At 35.1% G+C, this 24,835-nt stretch overlaps 1 protein-coding gene across 1 annotated transcript in view; it reads right to left on the bottom strand.

Moving 5' to 3' along the window:
* Positions 1-4,132: 4,132 nt before the first annotated feature.
* The window catches only part of LOC125674043 (single-minded homolog 1-A-like), a 48,546-nt gene continuing 27,843 nt past the window's right edge, over positions 4,133-24,835 (bottom strand). Inside the window, exons 3-11 of the mRNA XM_048911068.2 lie at positions 20,762-20,862; positions 20,061-20,150; positions 18,370-18,505; positions 17,772-17,845; positions 17,495-17,682; positions 10,573-10,679; positions 8,309-8,450; positions 6,597-7,757; positions 4,133-6,462 (exon numbers count right to left, since the gene is read on the bottom strand). Of these exons, the coding sequence (XP_048767025.1) occupies positions 6,261-6,462; positions 6,597-7,757; positions 8,309-8,450; positions 10,573-10,679; positions 17,495-17,682; positions 17,772-17,845; positions 18,370-18,505; positions 20,061-20,150; positions 20,762-20,862 (2,201 nt within the window). The 3' untranslated portion in view covers positions 4,133-6,260. The remainder of the gene's footprint in view (positions 6,463-6,596; positions 7,758-8,308; positions 8,451-10,572; positions 10,680-17,494; positions 17,683-17,771; positions 17,846-18,369; positions 18,506-20,060; positions 20,151-20,761; positions 20,863-24,835) is intronic.

The following is a 24,835-nucleotide window of genomic DNA, read 5'->3' on the forward strand; positions in this document are numbered from 1 at the left end:
AGTGAGTGTTCCGATCTTTATCGCAAGACATATTAATGAATTTCAGTTGTATGTGAACTGTCCTATCTTATACACAGTGGTAGAGGTGAACATACACTTAGGGATGGATTATCGTCCTTAATCAAACAAATAAGATATGCATCATTGGTGCATGCATTTTCCTCAGTTTTAAAACGTGTTGACTATGGAGTCAAATTACCATGCTCACAGTTGTAACGCTTAGTATTCCACTGGAGTTTAGGTAACTTGAATTATAAGGAACAATATTTTTGTTAGTACCAGCGATGTAATAAATTATCACATCATTCGCTCAATAGAATATAATAAAGACTTTGTTTTCAGTAAAATAAAATTACAACCAGAAAAGATATCTCCCAAACGATGACGAAGTCTTCGATGGCAACAGTAACATAATAGAGAAGTCTTCCATGCTTTCTATAGAGCGGAAATATCTTGTTGAATATGTCTTTTAGTTTTGTTTTGTGAAAAAGACGAAATATCTTCATGTATGGTATTTATTTGCAGATAGGGACATCGCTTAGTTTATATCCGCTGCAGTCGTAGTTAAAGGTCCTTTGGTATGGAAATTTTTTTTATTGTGAATTTGAATCAAAAGCTAGAACGACAACATCCATTTGTTTAATTATGTCAAGAAAATGTGCACGTTCTATAGAAAAAAAGTTTCAATGCGTCCAATAGATATAAGAGGAATCTATCCTTTTTATCCTTTTAAAAGCGCTTATTCTAATGAGCGTGATTCTAAACTGGTAGCATTTCTGTGAGTTATAAAGAGAAAAGCGCCATTTTCTATATTGATAGCGACATGTTTTTACCCAAATAGAAGATTACACTAGTAGTTATGATCGTACATTCTTATAATGTATAGCTTCATCTTCACATAAAAGACTTATACTGATACAATAATTGTATTTCTAAATAGTGTTTGCCAGGTTATAATACTAACGTCACTGAGTAATACTGACGTCACTGAGTAATACTGACGTCACTGAATAATACTAACGTCACAGAGTAACACTGACGTCACAGAATACTACTACATGTGACGTCACGGAATAATACTGACGTCATTGAGTAATACTGACTTCACATAGTAATACTAACGTCACAGAGTAATACTGACGCCACTGAGTACATGTGATACTAGTATCAATTGAAGATGTGTGTAGTTTATGACGTACAAAGCCCCTTTACACATGAACCACTGATTTTCAATCACTGTTGTTCCCTCCGACTGTCGTACTGTAGTATGTATTGAATACATTATGGAAACGACCTCTAAGTTTGGAGCCCAGAAAAAAAAGCCAGAAAGTATAAGATAAACCGTTACATAATTGTTTTCTAATACTCTCGATGCAGGTGGATTCTTCCACATGGCATGCGATTGAATAATTTTGCATTCAATTAGGTTATGGTTGTGGGTTTTTTTTTTAAACTATACCGTTATCTGGATTCAGTGAGAGATTGCACAAGACGAATATCTTAATGTCACGGCATGTCTGCAGTTGGTGTTTGAGCATCAGGATCCTTAAGAAATACACCATACTGCGATAACTCTATTGCGGTGACTTTTGCTCAATTTTCTTTCCAAGATTGATGCGGTTTCTCGTAAATTAAGTGCACCCAAGATGGCCACATAATGATTTCGTTTCCCTTCGAAAAAATGTAATCAGTTTCTTGGGATAAAAGATAGAATGGTCATATTTGGCGCTCTCTGAAATGCTATTTCTGTAATAACTCTATTCAATTTTAATTTAAGAGCGTTTCGTTTCCCATTTTTCGCTCGTGTCCCTCGAGTGAAAGAAAATTGATACAGAGTTACCAGTTATTATACACATATTAAGCCTTGCGTGCCAATTGAACAAAATTTATTCATCCGCGGCAACTCTGGGACTACATTCGCGTGTTAAGATGTAGACGATCAGCCATGGCGGACGACAGCTGCCCAGTTTTCCAATGGTCTCGACAAAGTCGTTCGTCTGTCAATTTATTTTTGTCGTTTTCGCTGACTTTTACCAGCTTTCCATCGGAAGAAAATGAAAACCTAATGTTGTGTTACGACCGACACCTTTTAATTTCTCAACTTCTTCCTTTCGAATTTTCTCAATATTCGCAAAACAATATCCATCTTTTGTCACGATAGTTTTTTGTTCTGCGTTTTTGGTTGATCATTAATTGATTAAAGTTGTTTCTGCACTGCTTCACCTAGTTTAAATCTAAACAGTTAATTTGGGAGGATGATGTAGTTACACAACTACACACTGTTATGTGTCAATAACGTTTATATTCCAGAAAGTCCTGGCTATTGAAGAACGCCACAGTTTTAATGAAGTACACAAAGCGTTTCCTGACCTGAATGAACATAAAGTAATTACGATCCGCTCATTTATGAATCTAGATTTTTGCCTCTCTCACTATTTTCATCATTAGTGGATTAAATTTGGACAGGTATAGATAAGGTTCTGACGTCATAGTTACAGTCACAAGGCTTTAAAAGTAGACAAAACATTCACGAAATGTGACACAATTATCATATCATCTAATTTCATATTATTTGAAATATATTTGTTTTCGACAAGACAGAGGGATTGAAGTGGGTGTGACCAGCCAGCAGAATATGTTTACACCTCCTAGACACCAGATCCAACCTCTGGTGTTTCCAAGGGTCGGTTTCAGTCCTGTTTTCAATTTTGAATTCTTTATAGGATTCAAGAGATTGATCACAGTTCGCTATCTTCACTTTTTTCATTCAATGAAATTTGCGGCTTCACATTTCTACTGCATATAAAGGTTTACATGTGTAGAAATTGCAACGATGCTGGACATTCCGTCAGTATCAAGGATACTATATACATTTGTAATGTGAAATGGGCTTTGATGACTCAGAATTCAATGTATAAATGGTTCCAATGAATGCAATGTTTCATTGAGAATGCACCACCTCAAACCGCAACAATCACGAACCATGAAGTCTATCCTTCGTTTACAAAATTCGAAAGCACAGTTTAATATGATGAAGATAACTATATTGACATGCCAATTTTATGAACAACTACTGCATGTGGGGGGAAATTTTCGCCTCGTGTTATTTCGTATTGAAACATCTTCAAATATACAGAAAAAATATTGACCATAAGGAACAGTAATTTTGAACAATTTGATATAAAATCGTTTTATGCCATTTTTTTCACCTTAAAAAAGTATGTCCATTGATGAATTTTCTTAAAAGTTTGTTTGCTTGTGTTTCATTGAGAATACTCATATCAAGGGGTTCAGAATTGTACACGTAACAGTGTATCATGTGTCAATGCCAGTCACAACAAAGGGCCTCCGTTTTATAGGCCTCATCCGAAAGACCTGCACCCCCCACCTCTAAATGCCGAACATTTGACGAAACAGCAATCATCACCCATTTTTACGTCGTAGGTTTGACGGGACCAAGGCACGAGCGAGGCTCGGACCCACGACCCACCTAACCACTGGACCACCTCGACAGGTGGGAGGAAAACCAAGAAAAGTCCTAAACCAAATTAAAGGAGAACAAAAATCGACGTGACAGTCTTACCATTGTATTAAGGTATCCGATAGATAAAAGCATTTATTTTCACAAAAAGTCAATATCTGTAGCACTAAATCATTTGTGAAAACAAAATGCCTGATTTTTAGTTAGATAAAGATGTCAGATAGAGTAGATGATGCTACATCTATTTATAGTGAATTCGATTTTTTTTGTCATAGTTATCTCCCCTTGTAGAAATGTATAATTTAAAAAAAATATTTTCATAATTTGTATGGTGACCTTTACTTTTCTTCCCATATTTTGAAAGACCATGGTAATAGGAATCTTTTCACCATGAGCTTTCTTTGGAAATCACATTCTAATTGACTTTACATGTCAGAAATGTGTTTATCTCATAGGGATTAATGTTAATCTCTATATCAGATATTTCTTATATGTCTTGTCAATTTTGAAAATTCTTTTGGTGAATCACTGTGTATGTTAATTATCTTTCATTTGATACCAAATTTTGCATTACATAACAATTAATTATTGGGGGGGGGGGGGGGATTAGGGGTTTTATGGATCGGAAACCTTAAATGCTCTTGGTGACGTAAAAAAAGTTAAAACATATTTTTCATGATTTATTAGATTTTATTTAGATACATAGTCATGTTGTAATGTTACATATTATATATGGCAATTAACATAAATGACAACAATATATTTTCATAAATTTTAACAAGTACGAAATATTCATTAGATGTAACATCTCTTTTTAGGACACATACAATATGGTACAATAAATTAAAACAACAATTTTTTTAAACTAAAAAATGACGTTAACGGTAGACCGAGGTTTGTAATACACGTGATACTTTCCAATGGAGGCGGACTTTCGACTTGAAATAGCCTTTCTCCAATTTCCTGCATAAATGTCTACGACCGGCTTAATTAAAACAGTTTATTATTTTCTAAAAATCAAATATCATGGTCATTTGTAATACACAAGTTATCATTTGTTTTAGTCCTGTAACGTGTACTTGACGACAAGATGTTAATAATTACTTCGCTAAGTTCAAAATACTGCATATGAACATTATGAAATATTTCTACGGTCAAAAGTGAAATTTTGCATTAATAGTGAGTTTTTTTTTTTTTTTAAAGGTAATGGTCAATTCTATTATATAAATGAAGATGAATATTAGGACTTTGTAAACTGCTCTTGTAGAATTCGTTATGCGAATATGTCGAATTACAGTGATAACAAAGTAATTTTACAGGTCGTCAAGGATTCGCTATATTCGGGTTTTACTGTATATTTTCTATCACTGAAAGTGTTCCACTTATATATAAAAATGTAGAAAATGAAAATGGAGATACAGGTTCCTCGGTTTCTGTTCGTTAGCTGCAAAATTTCTTCTGTACCCCAATCAGAAAACCCCGAAATTTGTGGTGAATTAAAAAAAAAAGTCTAACTTGATATGGAGAGAAAAACCGGCACATATTTATATGTGCAGCTACCATGTGTTGGATAAGTTTCACCCCCGTGTTATAAACACCCTTTTCGCTCATCTCGTCAATCTGCGAATATGTAACATATATGATATCAAATAGATGCATATATTTAACGTGGCAGTGACACAGGGCGAACATAACACATTAACTGTCTTTGAAAATGTTACCGCGAAATTTGCCGGCATACAGTACAGTGTATTTTATCAAAATTTTGTTATTACGAAACAATGACTTTAGTATCAGTCAGTTACTAATAACGCTAATTGCACCTAAGAATAGCACTTATGTAGACATAAAATATTACGTATTTTAAGAACGTTCTTGGTCATAATGAAAGAAATATCTATGAGTTCAATGCATGCAGTTCGTTATAGGATGACAAGATTCCGTACCAAAACGTAACAGCTATCAAGGAAATCTCCATTCAAAATGAAGCATGACTCGAACACGTTTCAACGCATTTATAAATCCACGAAGGATATAATATCACTAGACATGCCTGGCTGATGAGAATGATTGAAATAACTACAAATCAGTATCAACTAAATGTTTCTTTTTGATAAATCGAGCCTTTGTATCATCATATGAACACATAAGTTTATAAACAAAGATCGGAGGCTTCTGCAGATACAACTATCGATCATGTGATGACGGAGGCTTCTGCAGATACAACTATCGATCACGTGATGACGGAGGCTTCTGCAGATACAACTATCGATCACGTGATGACGGAGGCTTCTGCAGATACAACTATCGATCACGTGATGACGGAGGCTTCTGCAGATACAACTATCGATCACGTGATGACGGAGGCTTCTGCAGATACAACTATCGATCATGTGATGACGGAGGCTTCTGCAGATACAACTATCGATCATGTGATGACGGAGGCTTCTGCAGATACAACTATCGATCATGTGATGACGGAGGCTTCTGCAGATACAACTATCGATCATGTGATGACGGAGGCTTCTGCAGATACAACTATCGATCATGTGATGACGGAGGCTTCTGCAGATACAACTATCGATCATGTGATGACGGAGGCTTCTGCAGATACAACTATCGATCACGTGATGACGGAGGCTTCTGCAGATACAACTATCGATCACGTGATGACGGAGGCTTCTGCAGATACAACTATCGATCATGTGATGACGGAGGCTTCTGCAGATACAACTATCGATCATGTGATGACGGAGGCTTCTGCAGATACAACTATCGATCATGTGATGACCTTCGAAAGATGAGACATATTGTCAGAAATAATTCCCCGTTTTTGGTGACAAGAGTATAAGTCATCCGTTTGGATGGACCAGTCTTTGGGATCGCCATACGCGCTGTGAGAGGTCGGATACTGGTACCACGGTGACGTCTTCACAACCGGAACTGGTATTCCGCCCGTCATAGGCTGCTTGTCGTATATTCTAATGGAAGAAAAAAAATCAGATATCAATGTAGTCAAAATGAATTTGCTCCAATGTATATTCATTGAATCTACAAAGAATATACATGTATCAATATAATATCATAAAAGAATTGTTTCTTATAACGTACGAACCTAGGTGGTGTTCGATTGGAAATTGCAGAATGAATGACTGAAGCTGGGGTAGCGCCGGTTACAGGACTACTAGCCGATAGCATGTTAGTGTCATTCTTAGTCACACAGTTCAATTTCGGACTTTCCCCTGGGTCTGATCTAGGTGTAGATATAGGACTGGGGTGAATGTTTTGACTCGCCTTTGTACAATGCCACGATGACGTATTGTTTATGACGTTTACCCGCGTAGAATTGTTGTTGTATATATTAACAGGAGGGCTTCCCATGTGGTCTGAGTTTCTGGAGGACTGCAGTGACCTCGGACTAGCAGCGTTTTTAATCACTGAACTGTGATGAAGGGGCATCGTTGCACTCATTCCCTGATTCGTTCCAATATCAGACGGAGAACATATCACCTTGGTTTCTTTAAACAAAGTAGAGGTCGTCGACAGACAAGGATTATGTCCTACAATCCCATCAACTCCATTATACATGGCAGACGACCTTAGATCTACCGGCTCTATTGACCCATTTAGTCTCGTAGGAAGTCTCTCGTTGCCATAGTCATATGCATATTTTCGATAATCGTTGTCATAGCGACCGACGTCTTCACCATAATGGACCTTTTTAGCGATATCCAAGTCATACGAATTGAATCCGTACTTTGACACGTCGTAACCGAACTTGGCTGGCTGAGCCATCAGATCTGAATAGCTGTTGCCCGGATAAGCTAAAGTATGCTGGTATTGTCTGTGCGGATCTAGATAATATCCATTAGTGTAGGCGTGTTTTTCAGTGTCTGCCAGACGGTAGCTGTCCGTTGTAGGATATACGGACCCGTGAAAACTAGCATAACCTCGATAAATGTCAGGTTCGATCGCAGACGGATACGGGTATAAAAGATCGGGTTTGAAATCTGCGCCCTCGTATCCATTATATTGCGGGTATCCCGCATATCCATTTAGCACAGGCTCACGGGGGCATTTTCGCTTCCGTCCAGGACTTTGTATATAGTTTTCACGGACACAATTTTTCTGTTTCTTGTTTTTCACATTTTTCATTTTTGATACAACTTCGTCATTTGGAAAATCGAATCCTGAGCAAATGTCTAAGTCTAGTAAGGGGTAGGGCAATTTAAATTCGTTTCCTCTTTTGTGGAAAAGATCGGCTCCTTCGTCATCACTGTAACATAAACCATACATCCAATCATGTACAATCATTTGAAAACCTTTAACATCCCTACATTTAATGAAAATTTAACATTACACTTGAAAACCTTTAAAATCCTTTGATTTAATGAAAAATTAACATTACACTTGAAAACCTTTAAAATCCTTTGGTTTAATGAAAATTTAACATCACACTTGAAAACCTTTAGAATACTTTGATTTAATTAATATTTTGATATTGCATTGCATATGAAAGCCTTTAATTTTTTATTTTGACTTAATGGAAATTTGAAATTGCATTGCATTTGAAAGCCATTGAAATCCTTTGACAATATGTAATTAAAAATTTTAATATTGTGTTGCATATGAAAGTCTTTAACATCCTTTGATTTAATGAAAATTTAAAATTGCATTGTGTTTGAAAGCCTTTAAAATCCCCATTGTATTTGAAAGCCTTTAAAATCCTTTGACAATATCTCATGCACTATTCAATGCATTTAAAGTGTCCAAAAAAAAAAATTACATCGCGTTTTAGACGAAATTCGAAGAAGAAAAAACCCTTACGTGAGTTGTCTATGAGTGCAAATAACGAAGTCAGGTTTGCTGTTCTTGTAGATGACTTTGCAGCTCGACTGAAGCCACAACCACCTGAACTCTTTCGTGCACCAACGGTAGGCAATCAAACCAGAACTTCCAGTTTTAATCACTGAAAAAAGATTATATGGTATGTAGAAATTGCAATGTTATTAAATGTCTAGCAAACAAGAAAATAAAATGTTAGTCTGCAACGGGCAGTTTAATTTCTAGAAAGCAATTATACTTGTAGACTCAATTTCTATATGCCTTGGGGACGGCAAGAAAATATATCATTTTTATTTAAGGAGGAATGCTACACCAGAGAAATCTGATATGAAGGAAAACTGGAGGATATGTGCAACAATATTTTGAAATTGAAAACTTTCCTATTTACTTCATTTAGTCAAAAAATGCGGTTTTAGTAGAAAGCAATCTGATTTTTTTTTTTAAAAAAACCTGCTGGACTCGAACCTGCGATCTACAGTTCAGCAGTCGACGTGCTAACCTACTGAACTATTAGCTAGACATTGATAATTAAAAGGAATAGACAAAAAACAAAAACAACAAATATTGCTGTTTTAAAAGGAAGTCAGCCATCATGACGATGTAGAGTACATTCTTAAGGGAACACATACTTCCAGGGGAGGTATAAGAAGGTTAAAAGATCGAACAGTGATCAATCTCCTAAATCTTGTAAAAAATACAAAATCGAGAAGATGGCAAACACGGAGCCCTGGATATACCAGAGGTGGGATCAGGTGCCTACAGAAAGAGTAGCATCTCCTGTTGACCGGTCGCCCTATAGAACGGTTTAACAATTATTATGGAACACGTCAGACAAAGGACTACGACAGGCTGTATTTGTAAATTAGATCATTATAACGACCATAGAATTTGCAAACTGTTGACTTAAAACGAGGCTGTTGACACCCCTGTAACATCAACTTAAAGAGCTGCAATGTTGTCTTGCATTAACAGCAAGATTTTAACATACAAAATTTGGGAATGAAACAAAAGGTTGAGTTAGAAATGTACATTGTACAAGTAACATGTATAAAACACGTGGCTGCAATTTGAAATAAACCGCAAAATTATCAATATAAGGTATTCACAAATATATATCAAGAAAAAAGGTTTTCGAATGCATGTGGCAAAATAAGTCTTATTAAGCTTTAAAAGTGTGGCTGAATTCGATAGTACACGATAATATTAAACACTGTGAATATTAAAATCAATATTGTTTTGTTTTTGTTCCTTCACGAATGTTTCACTCGTTTAGAGACGTAACTAGCTGTAGATGAAATACCACAAATTTAGAACTCTGCTTAGCACCCAGGGCTGTACAGCAGTGAGGGTTCTTTAAGGTGCTAACGCGTGAGGGTTCTTTAAAGTACCAACGCCTGCCGCAACACAGGACCTCGGTTTTTCAGGACCTGCGATTCTCGCTTCTAAAAACAATCATTATCTTAGGGTTGACTCGGCCATGGCACGAGCGGGGCCTGAACTGCCTCTTTTCTAATTAGTAAGTCACCTCGATTGGTGAAATCAATACTATAAGTATCGGTAAGTATTATCACATAATTCATATGCGATTGCACTTAACCCTAGGGCACAACAAATTCAAATGCAACAATCCTGCAGCCAGGATCAATTTCCTCCCAAAAAGAGAAATATGTGACATAGAGTATCATATCTGTACTACATATTGACGCCCGGCGACAGCCGGGGTTCTCTATTCGTAGTAGCATGACAAAGATACCCAGAGACAAAAGCCTGGGTGTATTATGAGGATCAGCCATTAGCTGCCAGGTTGATGTTTTAACAGAAACCGAGAGCAAAGGACACGTCAAGTTGACAAACGTGTGTCTTTCACGATATTGAATGTCAATTTCATTTGAAATTCTATTCATTGTCCCGGTTTTTGTATGCTGAGGAGATTTCATAGAATTTTGTAACACTTGAAGGTTTTATAAAGATTTTTTGTCCCTATTTTGCTTCATGAATTAAAGAAGTTTATTTATTAGAAGGTCCGTGTTTGTCCAACTCTCTATTTTGTATTGCTTATAGGAGTTATGAGATTGATCACTGTTCGTTATTTTAAGCTTTCTTGAAATGTTTCGTCTTGATACAAAAAAAAAAATATCACACAAGTTTATGACTGTTTGGTTATATGTTTTAACATAAGAAGACATCACCAAATCTCATATTTGGGATAAATTATCACAATCATGATACTTTTTCAATATACTCACATTCTTGGTGTGCAGAAGAAAAATAATTGAGGTCATCTGGATGAATAAGGTCATATCCCGATTTAGTGGCCAGCTCCCTGTCTGAATATCCAAACGTCGCCTTGCCCCTATAAAAAAATAATTTATTTTTAAATTTCATGAATATTTGTAATTTTGTTTATTTGATACATGTATAAATAGAGATACACTTTTTAATCCAAAAACAAAATACTACTTTTTTTTTCATGACGGATGCCACATTATACGCACAACATGGCGACAATATATTGACTTTTTGTTGTTTCTGGCACATGCATGTATATATTGTGGAAATGCACCTTTCCATCCTTACTACAACTTCACTATGTTGAATTTGTTTTAAACAAACTTTCATACATGGTTGCAAAAAATAAGATTGGGCAGTAGAAACAATAAGTATATTTCTGCTATCTCCTATTTTTAAAGTTTATTTTTCCCCCATGTACTATGTTGATTTGATTTGAACGTATTTTATTGTATATCAGCTTAAGGGTTCTTCTCCTTTTAACCTAATAACACACAAATGTTTTACTAAAGAGATACACTGTTTAATCCATACTGGAGCAACTAAATAGGATACCCCCACCCCCGATGTTAAAGATAAAAACTTTCAAAATCCACAATAAGAATAGTAACAGTAGGTTTTTATTCCTGTAAAAATGTTACTAATAAACACTAACAGAAAACACAGATACAGTATCTTGGATGTTTTTATATAGATAATAATAAATAAACACTTATTAACGCAAATTACAACATTAATATATCATAGGTTTGTGTTGATTCTTCAATTCTAGCAACTATTCAAACCATGACATAAACTAATGAACTAAGAACCGGTCTGAGGATGCTACACTTGACTTATTTTTTCTTCATTTTATGCAAGACAACAACCACGATCTACGTAAGCGTTATATTCAGAAAACATGGAAGACATTAAAATTCCTTATACGTAACAAACATCATAATTTAGCATTTTTTTTTTGTTTGTTTTGTTTTGCGAAACGGATTGCATTTTCATCATTACATTTCAAAACTATTTAAACAAATGCATCTGAGATTGTGATATTTGAAATCCTTGTGTGGGAGGATGTACTCTACTAAATTATGTCCCTTGTCAGATTCCCACCGCGTGTCATGGTATTTTATCATGTTATAAGTCACGTTAAAATGCTTTATGTCTTCTGACACGCCACACGGGGACATTTCCTTCATCATTGAGTTACAAATTATGCATTTATCAAGACATATCCAAGATACAACAACACCTCTTTAACAATTGTACAACACCAAAATATTTGAAATAGGATATACAAAAAATACGACTTTGCTTAACTAGTTGATAAGTTTTTTTTCTAAATATAAACAAACATATCACTAACTCAATTTAGCTTTGTCATCGTTAATATCAAGATACAAGATCATAGAATTACAACAAGTCGACCTCTGAAGGCGTTGCAATGACCTTAACATTCATTTTCTAAGGTCATGACAATCATGTGAATCATACACGTATATATATATATATATAATCCAAATAGAAAGAGTTGATATCACACAGTCAAAATAATTCAATAAAAAAAGCAGGAAAATATACAGTTCCAAAATATATTTAAATCACTAGCGCTTTCTGGGTTCAATAAAAAAAGCAGGAAAATATACAGTTCCAAAATATATTAATATTATATATTATAAAATATAAAAATCCAGAAAGCGCTAGTGATTTAATTATATTTTGGAACTGTATATTTTCCTGCTTTTTTTATTGAAATATATATATAGATATACCTATTTACCAAAGATGACGCATAAAGAAATCCGTATTTCACCTTTTAATTTGAAGCAGAAAATAAACAAGATAAAAAGTCTGTGAGTTTAAAAAAAAAAAGTTTATGATCAGCATATGTTTTTTGGTTTCACCTCACAGTTGAAAATTATCATTTTAAATGATACTGCAATACGTATGAGAGTTAACTACAGTACAAACAGATAATTAATTAATAGTGATGCCGTGAGCCTAGGCTTTTATGTTGATTCATATTGATGAAGGATGTCTTTAACAGATGATTTTGTCATGGTTAATCTACACGCGTTCATCTCATATCATCCATTAATTCTAAGTGCATATCAATAATCTATATACTGGTCATAACTTTTATTATGATTCTATACACATGTAATAACATCGATTATTAGATTATAATAATAATTTTTTTTACTTTGAATTATAAGTGCGTATCACAAATGTATTCTCTCTCTCTCTCTCTCTCTCTCTCTCTCTCTCTCTCTCTCTCTCTGTGTGTGTGTGTGTGTGTATAACACCACAAACTATCATTGAGCGGGTTGTAGGTAGTTCCATTCTCTAATAGAAATATATATCGTGTACTCCAAAATAGGACAAGTCAAACATTCATTATTTGCCTAACAGCTTCCACACAAAATAACAAAATTTCATGATCACGGAATGTAAGTGACGAGATACATGTAAACTGCTAATCGCCAAATGACACGGCATATGCCTCTTATCGTCAGAGTTACGTTTTCACAAACGAGAGCTGGGCAAGCGTTTGTGGTATGCTGCGAGATTTTTAAGAAACCAGTGAAAATGACATTGCAATGTTTTTAGAGTTTTCTAGTCTCTATATCCAGTTCTGTTATGCATGTATTTTTTTCAGATTTCTTTTAACACCTTGTTGAAGTGATACTCAATATTGCAATGGGACTTGTCCTTTTTAGATGTGAGTATTATGGGAATTTTAATATTCCGTACAAAACTGAGGCGTAGCTTGTAGGGGGTTGGGTTGTGGACTCCCTAAATAAGTTTGGGGCCCCATGGTGAATTCCTGGGAGGGAGGGGGGGGGGGGGGGGCTCGGGAAAGACGTTGCCGGAAGCTGGCGGATTCTTGACATAGAGTTTAGTACCTTCCGGAGATTTTTTTCAATTTTGATGTTCATATTTCATTTTTTGTGTTTATTTATGGCAAATGCATGTTGATGCTTGGGGGTTACGAATGAAAATCTAAATACGTTCTTGCAAGAAGTCACTAAGATATAGTTTTTGTATAATTTCCAAATTAAGAAAAAAGTTAGGTTGGGCTTTTTTTTCGCGATAAAATGATGAATATACCAAGATAATGCATGTATCTATTGCATTAACTCAAGCGTTCTAAGATCGTATATATATTTTCTTCGAGAGAGAAGTTTGCAAGAATCATTGATATTCATTGCTTCTAGAATCATTTTTAAAAAAAATGAAATTTTAAAGGAGTAAATACTTATTGACATTTCTATAACTTTCAAATTTGCATAAATGCAACCTGAGTAAGTATTTTAGAGATATAAATAATTTTGTTTCCAATATATGTATATGTTTTAGTAGTGTACGATCAATGAGTAATCATATTTCTATATTCAAATGAAGAGCTGCACGATATATATTTTATATAATATTATTTATGCAATTTGTTTTTGAACAGACAAGTAACAAATGCATGCGTTGTCCGATACGATTTTATGATATAACGATAAAACTGAATTTAAATGAGCTTCATCAGAGAACCATACTTTCTTCCAAAAGCAACATAGCCAGTACGTAGCATCAAGCCTACTCGGAATGTCTCAGCAACATAGCCAGTACGTAGCATCAAGCCTACTCGGAATGTCTCAGCAACATAGCCAGTACGTAACATCAAGCCTACTCGGAATGTCTCAGCAACATAGCCAGTACGTAACAGCAAGCCTACTCGGAATGTCTCAGCAACATAGCCAGTACGTAACATCATGCCTACTCGGAATGTCTCAGCAACATAGCCAGTACGTAACATCAAGCCTACTCGGAATGTCTCAGCAACATAGCCAGTACGTAACATCAAGCCTACTCGGAATGTCTCAGCAACATAGCCAGTACGTAACATCAAGTCTACTCGGAATGTTTGAGGGCTTCAGACGCTGCATGATCGATATAATACACGAGTCAAGTCTAAATCCAATTCCGGCTGTCTGAAAACGGGACACACCGAACTTGGTGACATCTTTATATTTCACATCTCCACGAACTTTTCTTGTAGACTTTTATTGTGTCTCTTCCATAAGAATCTTAGTCTTTTTTATTGTTCTTGTTTTCCGAACTATAGGCTGTTCATGGTCTTCATTATGATACGTCTTATCCTCCACAGATCCGGAGCTCATGGTCTTCAATATGATAAGTCTTATCCTCCACAGATCCGGAGTTCATGGTCTCCATTCATTATGATAAGTCTTATCCTCCACAGATCCGGAGTTCATGGTCTTCCCTCATTATGATAAGTCTTATCCTCCACAGATCCGGAGTTCATGGTCTCCCTTCAATATGATGTCTTATCCTCCACGGATCCGGAGCTCATGGTCTTCATTATGTTAAGTCTTATCCTCCACAGATCCGGAGTTCATGGTCTTCATTATGATAAGTCTTATCCCCCACGGATCCGGAGTTCATGGTCTCCCTTCATTATGATAAGTCTAATCCTCCACGGATCTGGAGTTCACAGATCCGTTTACAATTCTGTAGATTTCTCGACCTGTTTAGTTCTTCACACCCAGGATATCATTAAGACAACATAAATGGGGGAATTTGATAAATAAATCAGTTCCGCAATTTCTGCACAATAACCGCTAGTCAATTCTATAAATTTGAAATAATCCTCTTTTCTGTTTTCACCACATTATTGTGGGAATTAAAAACTAACAATATTACTTTTCTATTAATACCTTAATTATACCTCAATCTTATATGGCCCTGACAATATATCCAAATGAAATAGTGACATATATTTTGAAGCACCTTGCAATTGTATACAAAAATGAAGAAATTCTGTACATGGGCTTATTCCTATACGAAATTGCACCATACATTATTAATTCTAAATGAAATTTCAATAGAAAAAGTCTTTTTTGCTTCAATTGATCCAGGGAAAATTTTTATAGGGTAGTAAAACGTAGAGGAAAAATGACACCCGAAAACCCCATTTCAATATGGTTTGCTTGTACCGTTTAAACGTCATTGTATACAGTGTAATTTGTACCTTATTATCAATTCTAATGGGCTAGTGGAAAGAAACATCAAACCTGCTTCAAGACTAGGAATTTTTATTTTCGAAAATCTTCAATTATTTACGCCCAATATTGGGTTCCTAATTTAGGACCAAGAACTCGTAAAGTATTCATAAATTAGTGAATTATTTATCTTTTGCGTGTTCGTTTTTACTGATTTTGTAAAAGGTGTTAATTTTGCTGTAATTGGGCACAACTAACACCTATCGTGATGTCGAACACCGTATGAAACATACTCTTGCAAGTCTACTGCAATTCGTGACAGAAAACAATAGCGTTTAGGAAATTCATAGGTCACGTAAATTTCAATGTCAATTTCACTCCTCTCCACTACGAGGTGAAAGTTATCATTCACAAAATGCTCATGTAACGACCCCGTGATCAAATTGCCCAAATGGACAGACAACAGGAGATAAATATCCGTATTTCATTCATAAAAAGTGTCGTCCTTCGTGTTTGTCCGACACGCTTGGACCCGTGAAAACGACTATAGGACACGGACAAGATACAAACATGCAACGTTAGATCGCTTGAACGATTCTTGACAGAGTAACTATACAGGCGATGTCTGTCGCTGAAAGTGGTTACAATTGTTACGTTTCGTCTTGACTTTCTCGTCTTTGAATTTTTCGTTTTATTGTTTACTGGGTACATCCGGTTTTGATTTCATCTTCGTGTATTTAATAACGAATTGTATACAATATAAATAAGTTTGTGATAATAGTGAGGAGATTAGGGGTTTCTAATAGTGGAGTGTCAATACAATTACCTTTACAAAGAGCGGTCATTAATGGGAAAATAATACTGCATTTCTTATGCTATCTATATCAGATTTTCGACTGTAAAATACTTTGGTATTATTCACGGGTTCACTAAAGCTGAAATCCGTTTAACATAATTAAGCTGTTCCTCTGTCAAATCTGTAAAGTCATCATCACATAATGATAACAGATATCCGATACGTTCAATTAATTATAATTCACTGTTCGAAGGATTCGAAATGTCAAACTTTTTTTTAAAATGACAGCCAAAATAAAATAACGAAATTTGGAGAGGAGTTGGAGGGATCATGTTTTGGAATTATGTCATCGGAAAGATATGATTAATAGCAAGGGTTACAGAAAGCTGCTGGCTGGGCCTTTAAACTGATATCTAAATCACAGTTCCTCAAATTTAAATTTGTAAACTACCCAACCTCGTTTCATATCTGTATTGAAGATTCCTGACCTCAAATTTGTAATATTTCTATACCGTCTTCTTTTTGTGGTATTTGGTTTAGAAATTGCACAATAGAACTGAAATCTCAATCTAATGAGTAATCTAATTTGTGCGGTTTATGATCGTCGTTTTGCAAAGGAAAAAAAAAATCTTTTCTACGAGATAAGATGAATGAGTGATTCCATCCGCACCTGTGATAGACTACCATTGTTTAGGTGCGTACACGTTAAAGGTACTCACAAAGGCAAAAGTAGGTCTTCCACATTCAATTGGGCAACAATTCACTTCCATTTGTAGAAACCATTTTAGCATGGTAAGTGATTTATATAAAAGAAAACTTGATGGAACTAACTTCATTCAAAATATATAAAGACCCATATTCACCAAGCAACCGGAAACACACGCTATCGTACTGGAAACAGACGAGATCACTGGAAACACTAACATACCGGAAACAATAACATACCGGAAACACTAACTTACCGGAAAAACTAACATACCGGAAACACTAACTTACCGGAAACACTAACATACCGGAAATACTAACTTACCGGAAACACTAACATACCGGAAACATAAACTAGCATAGTGTACTTGCCTATTGTCCATGGACATAGGAGAAAAGTCCATCTTGTGTTTTGACTTGAAAGTGAGTTCCCGTGATGGAATGTCCATTAATGAAAGTGGACCAAACGGACAACACGTTGCAAACAGGGCTAACTGGGGCTCCTCTGACCGCACATTCTGTCCATGTAGCACCCGTATCCAGCCACTAATTTCTAAAGTCTGAAAAGAACACATTTAGCTTGAGTTTACACACTACTGTTACTAGAATCAAATGACCAGTATGTATAAGGGAAGCCAGGAATACTTACAATGAACCCTGAGGTATTATCCAGCAAGCACCTGAACCTAACTGTGAATGAGCGGTGGAGAAATCTGGAGTTTTCTGTGGAAAAAAACCCCTCGAAAATTATATACTGTATTGTATAACGCTGTCTATGTTTTAATTCAAATAATGGAAAACTAGATGTATAATTTCTAATGTCACAATCCTTAAAGACATGGATGACAGCAATTATTTATGCACCTCCTCAATTTTGCAACAGTTCTGATCGTCATTTCCCTATATGATGTATCGTGTAATGAAAACAAAAGTTAATACCAATACATGACTTAGTGAGACAATGGAAATAAAAAAAATCGACTTTCCATCTTAAAGAAAGAGAGCATTACCGTTGTACTACATCTCGTCTAATGTGCATTAGCAAAATACATCGTATAATACGCTAGTTTCGAGATAAGAGCTCTTCAGTTGCGGAGGTGCATTTAGTGGATCATTGAATGTGATGGATATTTGTCCCACTCCCGCATGTAAACAAAGTGTTTCGCGCCTTACTATGTACGAGAGTTCTCCAAAGAGAAATAACTCGGACGTATCTTTGCAATATATAGCGTATATATGAAACTAACCAGGCATCATCAGTTCGTGTAGTGACAGATTGGCTTTATCCTGAGGTAGGGTGGAGTTCCATGATAACTGGCGTTTAAATTCCTCTCTGTCTTCTGAATGAATGAGTTCCATGACGCTTTGGTGGATGATGTCAGACTAGGCATGAAATAAATTTATTGTAATACATCATATGTAATCAAAGGATGGGGATATGTATTTAGATTGTCAGATTATCAAGTGCACATCCAGCGCTATGTAACGCAAAAAGACATGACGCGTTTTAATTATTTCATAAACGCACAACAATTTGACAAAAACAGATAAGCTAAAGTTCGCCTCCAAAATGGATAATATTGGAAAATGCTTATCTTCGAAGTTTTGACTGTATGCTAAAATGCACTCAAAGTCTTCCAAATTTCAAATGCAGATTTTTTATTGAGATAAAATTTCCCTACCCAGAAAATCTGATAGAAAAATTTAAACACAATGTAAACAGAATACAACGTATCATAACAGAATTGTTTCTGAAAACGAAGAAGAAAAATATCGAGATACCCACCCCCGAACGGTTTCTTTGTTTCGTTTTTTATTAAAGTAAATTTGCATCCAAATTATAAAAGATATTGATAGTTATCTGTATTTAATATTTCAAAAAAGAAGATTAAGAAAAAGATAACAACATGAGGGAAAAAGCATTTATGCCTTTCTTGAAAAAGAGAATTTAATTAACGTTTATGAAGATTTTTCTTTAAGTACAAATTCAGAATCCAATGGATCTCGGGGATTTATCAGACGCTAGTGCGCAATAAAACAGAGCCTCCTTGTTTTGAACTAAATTGCCTTAAATTTTCTGCAGAGACAAAATCATATTTCAAGTTCTAAGTCAAGGGTCGCATTAAGAAAATATCACGCTCCCAGATCAAAAGAAAAGACCGGACTCAAATTTGCACGTTCATATCACCCAGTAGTAAATTTATGATTAGAAGATATCCTTCGTTTTCAGCTCAATTTCCAGAGACCTTAAAGAAAGGGGAACAAGGATGTTTACGACAATACAAAAAACATTTAGGAGGATAATTATGCTCTTCAGAGGTCGTTGTTACATAGCATAAAGTTAAATCACTCGGACGGTAAACAGATATTATTTTAAGCGATTTTATCTCTTACTTCGAAGACGATCGGGAAATTGAATTTTTGTTGGACAATGTCGTTTAATCAAGCATGAGCAAAAACAATTCAAAGAGGTTGTCGCACAACCGAGTGTAATGCCCAATCAATGCCTGGCTGCGAATATTATTGAGAGGGTAACGTCGTTCTTAAAGGTATAACGCGAAATGAATTTACGTTGTGTAAGACGTAAATTAAAGAACAACATTATTTGATTCTTAAACTATGAATTCTTATATTTTGTGTCCATCCCGTAAGTTAGAGTTAAAGGACCTCAAACAATGCATTTTTTATACATGGTCATCATTTAATTTTTTAAAATTTACTGGATGAATTGAAATCAAAATAGTAATGATAATAAATAAAACTTAATGTCAAGTCTTGATTTCAATGTATTTACAATCACAAAAAAAAAAAAAAAAAAAAAAAAAAGAGTTAAAAATTAAAAATTAAATTGTTGAATTTTTGAATAATTTTCATATCTACAATATAGCAGCATCAGCAAATAAACTGGAATATTTATCCTGAGTTAAGCTGGACCTACCTGGTGGAAGCCGAGGTACTGTTCCACGGTTCTCGAGGCATAAAAGACCTCCCCGTCACACGTGATCACAACCATAAAACCATACAGCGCCTGCAGAATTCAAAGTTGTACGATTAAAATTTTGTTTTCTACTATTTTCCCCTTAAAGTTCTACTATTATTACGATTTTTGAGATAAAAAAAATAAATTCGTTTAAATTCATTTCGCATAAAACACAAATGCATTTTAATTTTACATTGTATTGGTTTTTTAAAATATTATTTTACCAATCTCTATAGTCAATCGACTTGAATACAACTAAAGTAGATCACTCATGTTTCGCGGAATTTTATTTTCGCAGTCTTGCCCTGTTGAATTCATCAGTCACAGAAAATTATCCTTAGAGCCCTATTCTAGCGTTAAATCAATTTCGCGAATTGAATGGAGATATACGATACACGAACAATAATACCATTTATTCATATAAGAAACATAAATGTTTGAAGAATAAATATGCTCATTCATATATGCCATCTAGAAGCCTTTCAAACTGCGATATTTCAAAATCAGACAGTACATCCAATTCGCGATACATATTGTGTAACCATACTAATGGAGAATGCTATGGAAACGAAGAAAGAAATTCAGCTTAAACTTAAAGGTTTGTAACCAGGCTATTTTCAGAAGTGAGTTTCGGCATGCGTGTTAATGTGATTAATTACCTGTAGGATACTGTCTCCCTCGGAAAAACCGGGTTCATGAAAAAGATGGGATCTTCCGATCAAATGGTGATTGTCCAGGTTGTACCGATCTGGAAGCACTGCTGAAAAAGAAAACAACAATTTTGTGACCGGAAGCACTGCTGAACAGGAAAACAACAAGTTTGTGACCGGAAGCACTGCTGAACAGGAAAACAACAATATTGTGACCGAAAGCACTGCTGAACAGGAAAACAACAAGTTTGTGAATTACAGGATCCGGAAGCACTGCTGAACAAGAAAACAACAAGTTTGTGACCGGAAGCACCGCTGAACAGGAAAACAACAAGTTTGTGAATTACAGGATCCGGAAGCACTGCTGAACAAGAAAACAACAAGTTTGTAACCGGAAGCACTGCTGAATAAGAAAACAACACGTTTGTGACCGGAAGCACTGCTGAACAGGAAAACAACAAGTTTGTGAATTACAATACAGGGAAAGTTAGAAACATGTCAATTTCCATTGACAGCCTATCGCATTTAAACCGTTAATTTGAACTGTCAAGTTATACTCTAACGATACAATTTTTACAATTAAGAAGAGATTTCGCAAGGACCGTGATTCTTTTATTCTGAATAATTAAAGAATTATATACATAGGCGATAGAAAAAAATTCATATTCGGATTATAAAGTGGCACTCAGCTGAGCACAAGGCGGGTCACACCTAGATATCTATATATAATCTTATTACAATACTATCTACATATAATTTCATTACAATAATATCTATATATAATTTTAGTTATAAGACTGTTTAGTAGATAATACCACCGTGTGCTTTCGTTTTATAATGTTATGTAATGCTAGTTTTCTTTTGATGATTACTCCTTGCCGTGCAGTCAATCTATTCAAATAAACATGTCAATATCCCAGAAGAGTACGCATGGAATCTTTTGATAATAATTTTGATTTTTAGCGAGAAAATCTAAAAAGTATTTTCACAGTGAAGTGCTGATGTGTGCTTTGAATATTTAAACCGTAGGTATTTTTATGCACGTATTAATTTGCAGTCAATTTTTGTGGGGAATGTTCACCGATAAAAATTCCATCATATAAATATCCACACATCAAGAATATACTAGTATGATCACTGCATTGGATGAATTTTCGCGTAATTAATACATTATGATTCATCGAGATCCAAAACCATATAGGGTTATCCCATAGTCGTGAACAACACTGTATCACCAGCCCCTAAAGATAGACCGAGGTGATCAAATTCTACCAGGAGCGGATAAATCTTGTCTGAAATGAGGTGTAACAATTTAGAGTGTTTATACTTGAGAAACTTTTAACAGAGGGGGGCTTGTCCCGGTGTTGTTAGATCAGATTAAGAGACGAAGTTGATATCGGGACAAAATTTAACTTGTTCTTATATCAAGTAATGCGCAAGATAAAAATGTTGGTTGGCATTATATCTACTTTGACAGATTTGGTTTTGTTTTCTTTACTAGGTTGAACAGTCCGGGTAACGAATGGAAGGCCGCAGTTTTGCACAGAGATAGGCGCTTGTGTTTGTTCAGTTAGACGGAAAATGTCCACAACCTCTTCCACAACCAGCGAGAAAACCGGAGAACTAATTATCCTCAATTTTTCAGGGAGTTGGCAAAGGTCAAGTATGAACCCAAGATACCCGGATCTGGTTTCCGAGGCCTTAGCGTTATTTGTAAAATTTGTGGTAATAGCGACGATGAATTTTGTAAAAAGAAAAGCCGCCACAATGCGTTATTGTTTGCATAACGAAATGTCTGGAGATATTATCTCTTTATATCATTTCGCATCAATTTTTCTGGGTTTTCTTTCTTTTGCTGCATAAAGGAAAATCACAAGCAGTATTCATGCAGTGTTGAAATATACGCAGAATTCTTGACCTAATATTAAAAATTTACAACCAAAAAAAAAAAAAATTGTTCAAAAAAAAAAAAGATATAAAATTTATTTCACATAATGATTAAATATTATTAATTGCAATCCATGAATATCCTGAAAGGGTGATTATGGGGACGCTTTTGTACTACAAAATGACGATTCTGAACCGCAGACAATAAAACAAGATTTTGAATTATATCTTTTAATTCATACAAAATAGAAGCAAAAGGAACGTCATGTACAAAATGAAATGATTTGTAAACCAGCTCAACAGCAGTGAATTAGACGCTGACATTTCTCACATAAAGTCCAATAATCACTTTCCTTTCACCCTCAAAAGAACAAAATATCTACCGAAAAAAGGAATACAAGTTGTTTGTTTTGTCACAACGCACCCTTTCAGCGCATTTAAGTACCCTCTGATACTATGGGAAAAATGGACTACACTTTAAATGAATGGAACTCCAAATTATTAAAAGTGCCGGAACACGCTAGCTTGAACGGTTGATAAAAGTGATAACTATATCAAATGGCTTGAACTTTCTTACCAATGTTTGCGAGTCGTCATTATGACACATACATGCTGTTAACCTCAGCAAATGCTACGGAAAATCATGATTTGTTGCAATCACGCAACTATTCTCAGTTTCTCGTATACCACGTGTTACTGTAGCACGCATAGTAATTTCCACTCTCTGGTACGTTACACAAAAATATTTTAGCGGAATTTGAACTGTCGCAATGCAACAGCATCCGTTGTCTTTATAAAAATTTCAAGACAGAATACTTTCACTTTACCAACTGGATAAAGTTAAATACCGCATTCAATCCCAAATAATAGAAGAAAAAGAAATTCAATCAACTATGAAATAAAGAGAAATAAAAACGTTGATTCGGTGCACTTTTAAAAATCTCAATAGCAGGTACATTTTTATTTTCTTGTTTTTCTCGACATTTTCAGAAAAACACCATTTTACTTCGATATATGAGCACTCCTGATTCAAAGCTGGGGGAAAAGACCCCGATGATTCAAATTAACAATGGAAAACATTGAAAAAGAGAAACAGTACTAGAAAATGTTTCAAGATGAGGACTGGTGACTTCGGTTGTTTCATCTATAACATAATTACTTAATCAAAGACGAAAAACTAAGACAGGGAAATTACAGCACGAAGACAATTCCAGCTTAAATTAAGGCAAGGCCGGCAATTTTGTCGATGGATTTAAAATCGGCTAGTAATAGAAAACCAAGATTGATGCTCGCCTGCCGTAATTATGCAATAAATCACAGGCGAATTTCCGCGCCATTTAGTTATGAAGGCTTACTATTTTAACGTTGATTCTTTCGTTTCATTATTCATTTTCTGGGATGGAAAATACACTGCTCTTCTTCCGATCTGTGCAGTCTAAAAAGTCTAAATCCCACTCTTTTTTCGGTTATCATTTGGATGCTTTACTTTGATCGACTTTTTAAAACTGAAATAATTTCATGTTGCGTTTGGATTTGCCAGCAAATAAATATTTGCAATAATTGCTTTGGTAGCTGACACCCGAGATAGTAAGTTTTGTCTCACAGGATCCCAAGCTACTTTCGTGTAAAGCGTCTGTTTTTCTTTTCTTTTTTCTTTCTTCCTGTTTAGACACTTTTATCTGAGTTGATTTTATATGCACAAATAAAATTACTAGTTTCACTTTCTTTTACGGTATAACTTATTTCCATATCAAGATTCTGTGATTATTTCATTAGAAGATTAAACTAATCTTTCATTAGTACGAGTGTGGGATAGGGAAATTACACCCGATGAGACAAGATAAGTGGTTTTGTCCAGTCCTAGACAGCGAATCTTGTCCCAGAGGTGGAATTTCCCTATCCCACAAGAGTAAATAATGAAGGATTATTTTTCTTACACTTTAGTGCAATTAGTTCAGGAGTTTTAAGAAAATATCAACTTAAATGCAAAAACTAATTAGGCTGTCAGAAAAAGCATATCCAAATTGGTTTCAGGTGTAAAGAAGAAAAAAACCCAACAAATCCAAAAAGATTTATCAAATCAAAATTTGAAGAAAACAATACAAAATATTTTGCCTCTCAACGTTACGTATCAATCGTGACAACTCGGCCATTTCCGTAAGTAAAGTACGGGCTGCGTTCAAGACCTAGCTGCTA

This window comes from Ostrea edulis, chromosome 3, assembly GCF_947568905.1.
Source record: "Ostrea edulis chromosome 3, xbOstEdul1.1, whole genome shotgun sequence".
In the NCBI taxonomy this organism is placed as follows: Eukaryota; Metazoa; Mollusca; class Bivalvia; order Ostreida; family Ostreidae; genus Ostrea; species Ostrea edulis.